Source organism: Xiphophorus hellerii, chromosome 5, assembly GCF_003331165.1.
Source record: "Xiphophorus hellerii strain 12219 chromosome 5, Xiphophorus_hellerii-4.1, whole genome shotgun sequence".
Classification (NCBI taxonomy): domain Eukaryota; kingdom Metazoa; phylum Chordata; class Actinopteri; order Cyprinodontiformes; family Poeciliidae; genus Xiphophorus; species Xiphophorus hellerii.
In genome coordinates this window covers 26,340,021-26,355,827 of record NC_045676.1, presented here as the reverse complement: position 1 = coordinate 26,355,827, position 15,807 = coordinate 26,340,021, and the positions used below count along the sequence as shown (strand labels likewise).

General features: G+C 38.9%; 1 protein-coding gene across 2 annotated transcripts in view; it reads left to right on the top strand.

Moving 5' to 3' along the window:
- The window catches only part of LOC116719748 (E3 ubiquitin-protein ligase SMURF2-like), a 60,771-nt gene extending 45,413 nt beyond the window's left edge, over positions 1-15,358 (top strand). For both annotated transcript variants that reach the window (XM_032562397.1, XM_032562396.1), the window contains exons 12-20: positions 3,170-3,383; positions 6,193-6,296; positions 6,379-6,493; positions 6,631-6,809; positions 9,358-9,495; positions 9,607-9,727; positions 9,827-10,028; positions 10,604-10,679; positions 12,054-15,358. In XM_032562397.1, coding sequence (XP_032418288.1) covers positions 3,170-3,383; positions 6,193-6,296; positions 6,379-6,493; positions 6,631-6,809; positions 9,358-9,495; positions 9,607-9,727; positions 9,827-10,028; positions 10,604-10,679; positions 12,054-12,153 — 1,249 coding nt within the window. In that variant the 3' untranslated portion in view covers positions 12,154-15,358. The remainder of the gene's footprint in view (positions 1-3,169; positions 3,384-6,192; positions 6,297-6,378; positions 6,494-6,630; positions 6,810-9,357; positions 9,496-9,606; positions 9,728-9,826; positions 10,029-10,603; positions 10,680-12,053) is intronic.
- The last annotated feature ends 449 nt before the right edge of the window (positions 15,359-15,807 follow it).

Sequence of the window (15,807 nt, the reverse complement as noted above, 5' to 3'; positions counted from 1 at the left end):
TTCTTATGTTTCAGGTAGGGCATTGTTAATTAATTGTTGAAATTATCGTCAGCTAATTCAGTATTTGATTAATCGCTAATTGGAGTATACAGATTCTAAAATGTGCCATTGGATGAAAGAACAACACGGTCAGAACAGTAATTAAGCCAAAACTTTACAAAAAATTTATTTATTTGCATTTAAGATAAAATAAAAAAGCTTGTCAATAAATATGTTTTACCCAGAACTCCTCAAGTTGTAATTTTAGTTTCATCTGATTCAAATTCTGTTTAAAAATAAAAAATAATGAAATCTATATTTAGGCATCTTTTGCTATCCAATTAATTATTCCTCCTATTTTTTTTGCTTATTTTCTAATTTAAACAAGATATTGAAATACTTATTTGCATGTTTTAATGTATATCTAATATTGTACAAATAAGTGGCTAAATCAAAATCAGCAGAATGTGCCAATTTTTAACCGATTAATCATCAGAATAACCGATTACTCGTCAGAATAACCAGTTAATCATCAGAATAATTGACAGAATACTTGGTTACTAAAATAATCATTAGTTGCAGTCCCAGTTTCAAGAAACTTTTGCAGTATGACTTGGCTTTTTGGGTTTGTGTTTTCTGCATTTACCATCATATTTGGAAAGTAACACAGGATGAACTTTAATGCTATTCCCTCAAAATAAGCTATTCATTAAAGTTTTGTTTTATTACACAGTTCCCGAGTCTTATAATCAACACAAGGTTCTTTTACTTTGTTTTAGGGCATCTTTTCTTGCTTTGCTAAAGTGGTTTTCAAGACTGCTGTCCTGAAGTCTTACCCTTTCTTTAACATGCGAGAAGCCCCGGCGCCTGCCAAAGAAATAAATAGCAGTGGACTTGATTATACAGGGGATACACTAGTGAAAACACTGCAGCCATATAGCCCAGGGAGCCCAAATAGATACATAGGCTACTTTTAAACCCACTGAGTTGGAGACCCAAAGCGCACCAGTGCTGGCGATGGTGGAGGACTGTCTTCTCCCGCCTCACCGGGCCTCTCCTCCATCATCGATCTAACTTGGTTCACTGGCTGTTGTCTGGCCGACTGCAGCTCTGATTCTCCCCTCCCGGCGGAGGACAGTAGCCTTTTCTGAAGAGGTCCTCTGCTGGCTCAGCGTCTTCTCAAAGGAGAAGGAGGGCTGCTGTCCTGCTGGAGGAAAGAATATGTTTTTCTGAAGCCCACCCAGGCGTTTCACCACAGACACCACAGTGTGGGCTGGAGCAGGCCAACACTAGAGAGCTCACCTTTGTCCAGACTTGATCCGATTCTCTCTCAACAGAAGAAGAAGAAATTGAACCCGTTGAGTTTTGTAAATCCCCAAACTGGATTATGGTTTATTTTTGTCCAACATGCTTTTGTCCTTTTCTCTCCCTCCTCAGAACAGCTAAGGGTTTAGTTGAAAATAGTATAGTTGTTGGACGATGCGGCCCAAAATCAATAACACATTGATCAGTTTGCCTGGATATCGATAAATGGACGATGGCACTAACTAAGGAATGTCAGCGTAAATACTTTACAGCCAGTTATATTGATGGTATGATTCCCTGGACCGGTTTCTCGCAATTATTTTTATTGCCATTTTAATGGACTTTAAAACTGCACCGTCTGCAAGTAAATGAGCAAAACGGGTACTTTTAGTTGTTAAGAGTTACTGAACAAATAAACACAACTGAACAAGTTTGAAGTATAAAATTAGTTTAACTTCCAGCTGGTCTGCAACCTTTACAGTCCAAAGAGCCATTTTTACTTTCGGTCCAGCTAAGAAAAACTCCTTCAGAGCCACAAATTACCTTTTGGGGAAAGAAAAGACAACTTATTATTTTTGAATTTGTTATTTTTAAAGGAACCCCATTTTATTTATATATTTTGGGTTTTTAAATAAAGAAAAAACACTTTGGCATTGTCTTTTACAGGACGTTAACATTTCTGAAAAATTATGTTCAAGAAAGTACCCACCTAATGAAAAGAAGACTAGTTTTAGAAAGTATTGCTGCTAATTTTTAGTATCATTCTGTAGCAGAAAGTCAGTGCAATTATTTCTGGAAAATACTGCTAAAACCTGCGTTATTATTACAGGTATATTTAAAAACATTAGTTGGTTCTTTACTCTGTTAAAGAATTTGCATATTTTTACTTTTTATGACTTTAACATTTTTCAAATTTGTCTTTTTGTTGATAAGATTTATGAAGGTCATAAAGACTGTGGGGAGACTTTATATAGGCCCATTGTACTTTTACTTCTTCCTGCACAGTTATTATTTTTTCTTAATATTTTATTTTAATTGTGCAAAGGTCCAAAGAGCCATTTGTGACTCTGAATTGACAAATTCATGAAAAAGGAACCCCAACCAATTGAAGAATCCAAAATATTTTGTTGAAACCACTTTTTTGTGTTACTTAAAGCAAAACAAAGACATTGAAGTCACCTTCAAGGATTCGGCTGTGACCAAAACCCCTTTTTTTTTTTTCTTCCTTGAAGTTTCTAGTAGACGGGAAATATTTGACATAGAGTTGAGACAGAAACAGCTGGAAGAATGATTTAAAGGGCTTTTTTATACATAAGAAGGAAAACAGTTGCTGAATTTGAAGAAAAATACGGGATCCTGATGAGCTGAGAAAACACAACCCTATAAGTAGCGTTGGCAAGGAACGCCAGGCCGCTGTGAGGGAGCTTGTGTGTTTCTGCTTATTCGGTTTATTTCCCTTTCTGCGTCTTTTCTGGTGGCTCTATTTACCGAACGTCTGGTAGCGCGCCTCTCCTGCTCACACAGACCCGGGATCAGATTCTCTGCAGGGCTTAAAGGGCTGTTGTTTTAACACCGGCGATGAGTTTGAGGGTAGAGAGGGAATTTTTGACAAAACTCCACCGGTCTGTGGTTGGAAGCACACATGAGAGGAAGAGGTCTGGGAATTCCCTGCACTACACATCCCTCCTCTCTTCATGTCCACGCAAATCCATCACATCCACCGGATTTAGAGCGATAAACAGGAAAAAAACGCGGCCCTCCTAATTACATTCACCTTTTGATGTCACAACTGGAAGAAATGGCTTTGGTTTCAACTTTTTATTTTTTTTTCTTATAGAGTAAAACAATCTTATCTTTCCTCATTTGTCTTCATTTCCTCCTGCAGTCATCCACCACAGCTAAAGGACCAGGGTGGTCCCGGAGTCCCTCCGCAGGCTCTGTCTCCCGCTCAGCTACCAGAAGAGGCGGAGTGTCTGACGGTGCCCAAGTACAAGAGAGACCTGGTGCAGAAGCTGAAGATTCTCCGGCAGGAGCTCTCGCAGCAGCAGCCGCAAGCCGGCCACTGCCGCATCGAGGTCAGCCGGGAGGAGATCTTCGAGGTAAAAAGAAGAAGAACAAAAAGAAGACTAAACTGACGTCTTTTAAACACTAAGCACCTAGGAATGCTGATTTTCAGCTACAGCCTTTGCCTGACCTTTAATAGTGGTCTTTAAAACTAAATCTGTTTAATAAACACATAAATATATCCAGGGAGAAGTGATTCAACCTGCATTTTTACATTATGCATCACCGTACGAGTGCTTGAAATTCTTGAAACTGGTTCCATGTCCCCCTAGGTGCGTAGAGGAGCCAAAAGTTGTGCTCGAGTGAGAGCAGCACTACTTCAACATATCTTTACTTGAGTAAAAGTGAAAAGTAGCCGTCCAAGAAATTACTTTTAACTTTGGAGTAAAATGTTAAAAAGGCTACTCAAGTAGCAAAATATCAGTCATTTAACAGAGGAAGAGTGCAGCAAATGTCACGGTCAGACAGCGGGAAAGTGGGGAAGTCCTGTCAGACCATCAGTTCCCGAAACCACCCACAACAAAACTCGTAAAAGCGGACGTGGGGTCAGTTTTTACAGAGTAAAACAACTGAAGAAGGCCAAATGACCCTGTATCTTAAGACCACAGGAGAGTTAATATTCAAAGATTACATAATCAGACCGACCAAAATAATTATGTGGAAAGACCAAAATGAAAATTATTCATATAAATAACATAATTTCACAATGACAAGATCCGACCTAAAAGACATTTTTACAAATAAGTACATTATTTCTCTTACTGTTTGAAGTTAAATCAGATCAAACTGTATTTGTTTTACGTCGGTTAGAATTACTAAAATTATTTCTATTTGCTTAATGTCAGAAAACTTAACAGGAATAATTTTTGTAACTTTTCCAGACCGGTTGAAGAGGCTGTCTGAGAGAGACGTTTCAAAGCATAAAATGTTGTTACACTTTAGTTTATCTCGTCCGCGCTGCAGAGTGTAGAATACAATCACAGTATCTTATTAATAACAGTAATAAATTATATATAGTAGTGAATTTAAACTGTCCTCTTTAGTTCATTTGTATTGTTTTTATCTCCAAGGTAAACTTGCTTTGAAAACGTAAAATTTAACGTGGGAAAATCGTGCAAACCCCCGTGTCGTGCATTTTTAAGATTTTCTTTTTGTGAGGACCTGCCTCTTGATTTCCAAAACCGAGCAGAAAACCCTCGATTCTCACAACACCGCGCAGCCATAACTCTGCTTTCTTTCTTGCTCTTCCAATCATTTGTTCAGCCGAGGCAAAGGCATTCCTTCTGCGTGATTTCAGCAGCTAAAGTAACGGGGGCGAGGCGGAGGGGAGGGGGCGCCGGGCGAGCGGCGGAGTGAAGACAGCAGTGGCGAGCGTTCATGGCCAAACATAAGTTCTTAACTACAAGCTGATCTCTGAAAACGATGACTTCATCCCGTTTTGACGTGGAAGGAGGAAGTTCCTGAACCTGCTCTGCGGATTCTTCTGATGTTTTCAAGCGGGAACCAGTGGTGCAGGTTTCCACCAGCATGGATTAAAATGCTGGTGTCATAAGCACTATTGATGCTTCTTACAGCCTTTGTGACTTTCTATTAATGAGGGTCTGGAAATGAGGTGTTTTCTTTTCTTTTTTTTAAATAAGAATGATGAAAAATATTTGCATTTCCAGACTTTCTCTGTCTGAAGGTTTGTTCATGGCACGTGTACTGGTCCATCTGGTTTTCTATCCACATGTCTATTCATCTCTCAGTATGTTTGTCCATCTTTCCTTTATCATTCTGGTACTTTAGTCCATACATGTAGTCATTCAAATTTGTATTTTTTTCTTAAAAAGGCCCCACCGCTGCCTTTTTAATTTCTAAAACCAAAATTATTCCAAGAAAAAGCAACAACATGGAGTTTTTGTTAAACACACTTCCGACTTGATTGTTTAAAAAATGTTTCTAGCACAATTCAGACAAAATAATAACTAATAATGTCTTAAGACATAGACGTAAATGAAAGTTAACTTAATCTATTCCTACAAGTTCGAAACCCTCCCGTCGTCACGTCGGACATTTGAAAAACAAAACAAAAAGCGTCTCCACCACGCCACCCGGTGTCATCTTTATCTCTTAATCAATGGGATGGTCTAAAAGTTACCAAAGTGATCACAACATTTTCAACTATGATAATTAAGATTTAGCTGTACAAACTAGCTTAAGTTTATTCCAAATGCGTGAAGAAAAAAAACTAAACTAAAAGAACTTATTATCATTAAGAATTCAACATAATTGGCCACAAAGGGCTAAAAAAAAGGAGCTGAAAGCTTTGGGACTGTGAAATCTTTATGTCCTCTAAAGTTTTTACATTTACATTTAATGCTTATACAATGTGAGCCAAATTGCTTGATGATGCACACAAACTTAGCCAATGAAGTTTGTAAAAGTACAAAAATACGTAGCGACCTTAAATAGGCCAAGAGTTACTTTTGCCCTAATTTTTAATTTTTTTAATTTTTATTTTTTTACAAATTCCTGGGCATGTATTTCACATTTGAATTTATTAAGTCAGTCATTTCCAGTCCAGAACTGGAATTTCTTTTTTTTTTAAATGTTGCTATCTTCATTCCAGACATCCATAAGTACTTGGGGCTTTTCAGGGTCAGCGTTGGTCCTACAGCGTTCTTTAGAGAAGTCAAAATGCCAATCTTTTCCATAACAATCTTTCATTTAGCCTTTTATTTAACCAGGTCAGACGATGGCGCGATTTTACAACGTCAGCCTGTGTCTCACTCAGCTTGTTCGATTGTAGCATAAGTTTTGCTAAGTCGACTGTACGGTTCTGCTGTCTGTCCTGACCCTCAGGAGTCGTATCGACAAGTGATGAAGATGCGTCCGAAGGATCTCTGGAAAAGACTGATGATAAAATTCAGAGGAGAAGAGGGACTGGACTATGGAGGAGTTGCTCGGTAAGTCGTCTTTGGGACCACGCATGTTGACGATTAACAGATTTGACGTAAAGACTTCGAGCTGACTCAAACGGTGTTTCAGGGAATGGTTGTACCTGCTGTCGCACGAGATGTTGAACCCATATTACGGCTTGTTCCAGTACTCCAGAGACGACATCTACACTCTACAGATTAACCCAGACTCTGCTGTCAACCCAGTAAGGATAATCTCGACGTATTGGCTTATTTGAATATACAAAACTGTAAGACTTTTGAGTTCGATTTCGTCATCGTTTGTGATATTATTTGAGCAAATGCAATCAGAATCCAGGTAAACGCTGTTCGTAACCTGCAGGAACACCTGTCGTACTTCCACTTTGTGGGCCGCATCATGGGCATGGCGGTGTTTCACGGCCACTACATCGACGGAGGCTTCACGTTGCCGTTTTACAAACAGCTGCTTGGGAAACCAATCACGCTGGACGACATGGAGTCTGTCGACCCCGACCTCCACAACAGCCTCGTTTGGATCTTGTAAGTAGAGACGTATTTCTTAATCCGTCAATAGTCAAATGTAGCTGCTAGACATGTGGACGTTTGAAGCTTTTCAATTCTTATGTTTAAGTCTTATTACTCAGCTTTCATGAAGAGAAGAAGAAGAAGAAAAGTCATTATGCAGTACTTGGACACAAGAGTGTGGTCACTTCTACCCTAATGTTGTTGCCAGGATCAGACATTACTTTTAAAAGCATTTGTTTTGTTTTATTTTAATTCTATTAATTTAGATTTCCTGCTGCTTTAGTTTGTCAATGTCCACATCCTCTAACATTGTTGTTCAAAAAAATCTAAATGAAAAAATAGAAATGGTTAACAAAAAAAACAACAAAAAACACATCAACAGTCTTAACTGTAGCGCCCTCTGGTGCTGAGTCAGTGAGAAAGGCAGCAGTGGAAAAAAAGGCAAAGCTTTTTGACACATTAGTCACATTTTGACACGAGATGAATATTTATTTTATTATGTAAATACTGATGTATTTGGTGCCGTTATTCAAACTGGTGATCTTGTTGTCAGCAGATTGTTTTCAATTAAACAAATAGGCTGACAAACAGGTGGGAAAATTGCTGTTAATGTAACACAACAATTATCCACTCAGATCTAATCTGGATCAAATAAAAAGCCATTTTAAATACAAATTGAATTAAGTTAAGGATTCCAATTCACTTAAACGTTACTTTTTTAGACTGAAAAAGCCAATTAAAACCTGCTTAGTGCAGCCAAGTTAAATGTTTCTGTCGTTTCCCATCATCCCGGATCTAGTTGAGGTTGAGGGACAGCAGAGAGGTTATGGTGTAATTAGCATCTCTAAACATGGACATTTAGAGAGTAAATATGATGAGCAAATCATTTAATATCGCCCGTCAGTTTAAACATACAGCAGCTTAACTCTTACAATAACTCAAGACTAATTTAAGCTAAGGATGGATGCTCTATGTTGGGATTCGACACTTTGTTCATCTAGACCAGTGGTTCTTAACCTGGGTTCGGTCGAACTCCAGGGGTTCGATGAGTCGGTCTGAGGGGTTCGGCGCAGCCTCTGCTGCGGAGGTAAAGACACACTTGTGTAAAGTCGTGATGACACGCCCCGCTTGGCCATCGCTTGCTGCAGGGGATCATGTTACATTGCTCGGCCAATCAGGGCTGCGGGGAATTTAGTGCGTGCAGTATCAGCGGCTGTCGTAGTTGTACGTCGCGTGGTTTCTTTCTTAATATTTTAATCCATACTAAATATGTCGAGCAAAAACAGAAGAAAATGAACGGACTTTGCTCTGAAGATGCACTTGCCAAGGTGAAGCCATGCCTCTCTGAACTGGTCTCCCAAAAACAACAGCAGAAGTCACACTGATTTGCAGGTATGTAATTTGTGCAATACTTTATTCTGGCCCCAAAAAAGTATTTTGTGGATTCAAAATGACAAAAAACAAACTAAATTTAAAATAAAAAAAATGAAGTTATTAAAAAATTTGTCATTCTTTGAAAAAATCCACATTTATTTTTAAATTAGTAAAATAGTAAAAAAAATATTTTGGGGGCTGAAATTCTTTTATGGGGCCAAAATATTTTTGGGGGCCAGAATAAAGTAACACTGTAACTTGCTGTGAGTTCATACCTATGTCTTGAATTTGGGAAAAAAAAAATATATATATATATATATATATATATATATATTTATCACTAAAGAAGGGTTCGGTGAAGGCGCATATGAAACTGATGAGTTCGGTACCTCAAAAAAGGTTAAGAACCACTGATCCAGACTCATCTACACAAAATGTTAACAACACGGCACCAAAAGTATCTATTTGAAGAAAACATTGTTAAAACAATATTTGTAATGATTGTATCAAGTTACCTGAAAATATGAAATAAAAGTAGTAGATAATAAAAATAAAATATTACAAATGGGAATAAGATCTTGTTTGATCTTGTAAGATCTGTTTTCCTTTCTTTAAAATAAATAAAACCATTTTTAAACCTATTAAATATGTGTTTTAATGGGTTTAAGATATTTTATTATTTTACTATTATTTTATTATTATAGTAAAATAATAAAATATCTTATTTTATGTTGTGGGTACTGCTGTAGAACAACTGGAGATGATGGTGCAAAGAATGACTCTTCATAAAATCAACAACCTGGCATACAACTGTACAGTGTCTTCAGTCAGAGGCTTCTTCAGATTCACTGTAATACAGACTGCTACTGGAGATAATTCCTTCCCTCTGCTTTCAGTATCTACAGCAACTCTGAAGAAACGTGAATAATTGAGTTACATTTAATTTCCCTTTGGGATCAACAAAGTGTTTGTTGGTTGAATTGATGACGCACCAATTTAATGGGATTATAATTTCATTGTTTTTTTGTTGGTAGTGGGGGCTTGATATCAAATGTGACTGGATAATGTCTAATGCAGCCTGCAAACAAACATGTTTACGTGACGGTAAAAACCAGTTTCATGAGCATAGAGACGGAGCGGTTCTGTCCGAGTTCAGTCCGCTGAGTACTAAAGAATCTCTGCTCCTCAGGGACAATGACATCACAGGGGTCCTGGACCACACCTTCTGCGTGGAGCACAACGCTTACGGAGAAATCATCCCACACGAGCTGAAGCCCAACGGGAAGAGCATCCCGGTGACGGAGGACACCAAGAAGGAGTATGTCAGGTACAGAACAACTGGCGGAGAGAACAGCCACGCAAAGCTCCACGTCTTCAGTTTCCCCGTGTCAGTGTGAGAAATGTGGTGAACGCTGTTTTCCTCCGGACCCGTCTGCAGGCTCTACGTGAACTGGCGTTTCCTCCATGGCATCGAGGCTCAGTTTCTGGCTCTCCAGAAAGGCTTCAACGAGGTCATCCCGCAGCACCTGCTCAAGGCCTTCGACGAGAAGGAATTAGAGGTACACCAGCATCCACGAGAGCATCTCATTCGTTATTTATCGTTTTAGTTTGTCTAAACGTGCTCCGTTTCACGGTGACCAAAACGTCTGTGCTTTCAGCTGATCGTGTGCGGCCTGGGGAAGATCGACATCGCCGACTGGAAGTCCAACACTCGGCTGAAGCACTGCACCCCAGACAGCAACATCGTCAAGTGGTTCTGGAAAGCCGTGGAGTCGTTCGACGAGGAGAGGAGGGCCCGGCTGCTGCAGTTCGTTACTGGCTCGTCCAGAGTCCCACTGCAGGGCTTCAAGGCTTTACAGGGTGCGTAACGTCACTCACCGCTCTTCAGCAGATCGCTTCAGAAAGCCAGTAGCGCCTGGCTAGCTTTTGTTCCGCTTCTCCTTAAGAGATTTCTACATTAATTCAGTAAATGTTTTAATAACTTACTGAAAAGGTAAATGAGAAAAACTGAAAGGCGTTGAGAAAAGCGCAAGCTCTTTTGTGAGCGTTGTCGCCACCTACTGGCCAGACACAGCCATTGTAGGGTTTGTTGTACTATCGGCCAAATTGCAAGAAATTCCATCTGGAGGAACTTTACAAACATGTGCAATGAATCCAAATTAAATTCAGATCAGTCCAGGCATAACGTCACATTCAGGTCTGATTACACACAGAGCAGTTTTAATATGGTTGAGCCAAAACTGTAACTGAAAGCTGGTTAGATGTAAGTATCTCAAGATGCCCATCTGATCGATGTAGAGCACTGATTTGTGCAGCAATCCCTTGTGTAGACAGAAATTTATTAAAAAAAATTTTTTTAACAATATGTGCAGAACATAGTGCATGTTGCAGTCTGCACTGCAACTCATCGATCCTACTGTATGTTTTCGTTGCAGGTGCAGCAGGACCCAGACTCTTCACCATTCATCAGATTGATGCCAACGCCAACAACCTGCCCAAAGCGCACACCTGGTGAGGCGCAGAGGTTATGTTTCATGATTCCAAAATATATCTCTGTTAGTTTTCTTACAGTTGGTCATGATTGAACATGTACAATCAGTAGCGACTTTGTTTCTTCAAACGTGAGAGGCATCAAAAATGATTACAGAGGAGACTTGTTCAAATGATCGAAGTAAAAATGTTCTAGTCGGGTTTAGTCGCTCAGGTATTTATGCCAATTAGTGGAGCAGATAATCGAATATTTTAACAAAATCTTTCACATGCGAATACAAGAGCCTAATGTGGCACAGATGTTCCCAGAGGCCTGCTGTTTTGAAAACAATATGCTAGCCACTGAGAAGTTCAAGATGGCCGCCATGGTCATCAAGGAAAATTTATTTTTGTGCAGAATTTCCCCATTTAAATTTTTTTTTTATAACGGATCACTTTTGTGTACAATCATACATAATTTGAAATCATATTTACTGATAATTTTTTGATTTTGTTCAAGATGGCCACCGTGATTAAAATTAAGACCGGCAATTAAATGAATGTGTTTGGCGTGAAAACACAGCCTACATAATTTGAACTATAGAAATCTTTTATGTTTTCTTTCTTTTTTTTCTGGTGGACATTTTTCAAAATGGCCACCATGGTGGTAATGGAGAATATATGTTTGGTTAAGTTCACTGACCACTAATTTACTGACCAAGAACATTAACATTAACCATTAAACAAATAAAAAGTAACAGCATAAGCTAACGCTATGCTACTAAGCACATAAAAAACTTTAAGTATCTAATGGCACACTGCCAAAACCATTTTAAAAATTAGCAGATGCTAACACTAAACCACTCAACACATTGTAAAATGTTTCCAGATGCTAACACTAATTGAGCACACAGCTAATCCTAAACCGCTAATCACAAAGAATTAGTGGAAGCTAATGCTAACCTGCTTAAAATATTGAAAAAAATAGCATAAGGTAACACTAAACCACTAAACGTCCAAAGAATTAGTAGAAGCTAATGCTAACCACCAATTCTTGAAAGCTAACACTCACCTATCTCAACCTACGTCTCACATCTTCTTGATGACTGGTTTGAGTTTTGCAACGTCCTCAGTTTCAGTTTTGGCATCTGACTTTGGAACATATTAATACTTTAACGTTGTATGAAGAGAATGACTGAAGTCATGAAGTGACATAAAGGCCGCCCACCACGACATGAACGTGGGTAACATTTTGCGTCAACAATTGGTCTAAAAGACTCAAAAAACGGTGGCCGTCTTGAAAAATATCCGTCATCCTGAAACTGAACTCGCTAACAGGAAACATGGAAAACTCTCGACCTCGAAGAGTTTGCAACATGCCGCACTGACTGCCTTCTCCCCTCCGTTCTTCTCCAGCTTCAACCGGATCGACATTCCTCCCTACGAGAGCTACGACAAACTGTACGACAAGCTACTGACGGCGATCGAGGAGACGTGCGGCTTCGCGGTGGAGTGAGCGCGCGCGTCGGTTCGCACCTACAGGACTCTGATGAAACGTCATCGGCGCTGCAACGTGCCGGCTGGGTCGCCCCTCTCTGAGGATCCAGCCTACAGTCTTCCTCTTCTCTCTTCCATAATCATCATCATCATCATCATCATCTGTTCAGGCAGCACAGTCGTTGTTGCCATGGTTGGACTTCTTGTTTTTGCATTCAGACAAAAAAAAAAAGAACATAGATCAAATTCAATTAGGAAACTTTGTTACCGGGAAATTGCTTTAATTATTTTTTTTCCCCTTAAACACACAAGAACAAAGATCAAGTATTTCTCCGCCTGCAGTGTGACCGAATCCGTCACACTGCAGGCGGCCGAGTGGTTCCTCCTAACCCTCCCCTTCCTCATGGCTGCAGAGATGGTGCTGGAGCACCGTCCATTCATCCTACCTCAGTGGAAAGTGTTCATATTTGAAGTTACTAAAATGCCATCTTTAAATTCAGACAGCGATTCGTTTCTTCACACCAGCAGTCATTTTGTAAATTAAAACAGATTTAATTCTGAGACGTTCCGGCGGCCTCATTTTTTCGTAAAGCATAGACGTTGCGTTGCTAAAGCCCTTAGATTTTCTCCAGTTTTGTTGATTTACAGACATAAACATGTAAAGTCAAACATGATTCCTATTTTATTCTAGATAAAACTCGGTGAAATGTGGTGTGCATTTACATTCACTCCTCCTCCGTCTCTGAAACCTTACCGATCCCCCATTTCACATCAAGTTACACCTGCATGTGTTTTTGGGTCACACAGCTTAAATTCCTGCCTGTTCATAATTTCAAATAATCTCATTCATCAAAAATTCTTCTGCCCAAGACTCCCCCCAGCATGAGGCTGCCACCACCATGTCTCACCATGTAGCTGAGAGGGGTCCTGGGTTTTGCCCGTAGCCCGAAACGTTCAGTTCGTCTAGCTCAGAAATACAGGTTGCCCCGGCGACGGATTGTTCCACCCGACCTGCTGGTCTCTGCATCTCCTCCAGAGTCACCACAGGCCTCCCGGCTGTCGGTCAAAGTGGCAGCCATGTTTAGAGAGGCTTGCAGTGAACACACATGCATGCCAGATTTTTGTCTTCGCAAAGCCATTTTGCTTTCACTTTCCAATTTAGTACCATTTTATTTATTCTGCTTGATCACAAAATTCCCAATAAAACGTGAAGAAGTGCATAAAGTGCTGGGTGATGATCCATTTCTTTTAAAAAAAATGAATTTTAAGACATTCTTCTGGTAAAATTGCCTCTTTATTCTTCTAATATAGTGACTGCAGCCTTCAAATTAAACAAACATTCCCGTATCGCCTTGACGCGCCGTCGTACGACTTTCAGAAGGCATGACTGAAATAAAAGCCACTTTTTGAAAATATTTAATTCCTTTTTTTTTTTTTTTAAGGAAAAAAAAACGCAGGAAAAAAATTGATCAGGTATGACGAAGAAAAAAGAAAAGTGGGATTTTATTTTGAAGAAATATCGCCCAGTTAAACCAAGCCAAGATGTGGAAAAAGTTCAAAGGTTGCGACATTATGGCATCTTTTGCAAGGCCCTGCATGCGTGTGTGTGTGTGTGTCGGTGTGCAGGCAGATGTGTTAGTTTGTTGAATCTCACCACAGAGCTGATGAAACAACCCGCCCCGTCTGTCTGCAGCAGTGTGCATTCCGGGGACACGAGTTGAAAACGATCCTGTTTTTTTTGTTTCTCCATGACATAACTGTGGATTCTCTCTCTCTCTCTCTCTCTCTCTCTACACTTCAGAGCACTTTACAAAATGCGCAGCGATGGCCGGAGTGCCACTTTCATGTCTGGATTAAAGTATATCATGTTTCCTTTTACGTGTGTGTGTGTGTGTGTGTGTGCAGCCACGTTAGCTAAAACGCAGATTTAGAAAGTATCTAGAGACCTGTAATTTTTAAGTATAAATGTACAAAGATATAGCTATTTTGTATATTGTTGCTTGTTTTCTTTTTCGGTTTTAATTGCACGCATGTTAATGTCTTTCACAGACCTCTTTGCATTCTCAGGTGAAGTTAGCTTTTTTTAAAATTGTTATTATTATTATTATTATTACATTAGACTAATATGTGAAGAACCTAAAATTGAGGAGCCCCTTCTCTCCCTCGTCGGCGGCCATGATCCAAATATTAACCTGTAGGTCACAATCTAAAGATCTGAACAGCGTAGGTCGTTTTCTTTTTCTTATGCGTCAAGCTTGGTTCAAGTCTTGAGTTGTTAACCGGATGGACGTTTGAATTAATGTCTTACAGATTACTGATTTTTACATACTCTCATCAAATTTGGATTTCATATGCAGACATTTATTTGCAGCCATGAAACGGTTTCATATCAGATGAGTTCAGAACGTTCTTGTGCAGTTTGAGAGAATTTCTTTTTTTCTTCTTGTTTGTTTGTATCCATATGCAGGCTCAAATGTAATATCTAAAACTTCTTTCTATTTACCGAATAGTTACTGGACTGTTTTTTTGTTTTGTTTTTTTGTTTTTAATGGATTCTAATCATATTTGCACACACACACACAGTTGTATGTTTGTCTACTTCTGCCATTTTAATATAGTTTTGTCTGTTTTTTTTCCCCCCCCTCGGTGCAGAATTTTGCAGCATTTAAAGCAACAAACCCGTACATCCTGATACAAGAACTCAACTAAAACGCAGCCTTTGTTTAAAACTTTTAAAAAAAATTTTATTGATAGTTTACCTGTTCCAGACCACAGCAAGTCGTTGAATGTTTAGGACACACATCGCCCCGTGGTTTGAAACAAATAAAACCTGGATGCAACATAGTGTACCTGCATGTCTGTGTGGGCCCAGTAGGGCTGGATTGATTAATCAAAGTGTATGTGTAAATTTTTATTTTTTATTTCTTGGTGTGAGTTTTAGGAATTTTGATTTATTTCAGCAAAAAAAAAAAGAAAAAAAAAAGAAAGAAAACAAAACTGTTTTTTAAGACATTTTTACGGCTTATTTCCTTTGATTTTTATATTTATTTTAACGGTATACATGTGTGCATAGTTTCCACATTAGCTGCTCTGTGAGTTTGTAACTTACACTTGTACATAAGGACAATAAAGACGCAAAGTAAGAAACTTCTTATACCCTTGCAGAACACTGAGCAATAAAAAAAATATGCTGTTTGAACCCGACAGCAGTATGTTTTATAGAACAATGTGCATTATTGTCTTTTTTGTGCTGAAGCTAAAAAAATAGATGATTTCGTTCATTGTTTTGAATCTAAAGTTAGAAATCAAGTCGAGCATACCACTCTGAAACATAAGCGATTCGTTTGAATTATCTAGGTATTATATCATGAAATTCTAGTTAAGATGTGAAAGGTGAATCGTTCTAAAGTATAGAATACAGGTTAAAGCTCTGACACCTTAACCAATCTGATGCTGCAGATAAATATAAACCAACCTTTTATTTGACTCAAAATAATCCTCTTTTTCTTATGTGTGTAGCACAGCTGGATGTTTATATTTCATAGGAAACAAAAACGGTATGAAGTTACATAATTCACACACTCTTGTTACTGCCAATACAGTGCATTTCATTTACCTTCAGATGTTGGAATTTGAAATGTCATGTTAGCTAGCAAAAAATGCTAAAGTTTAA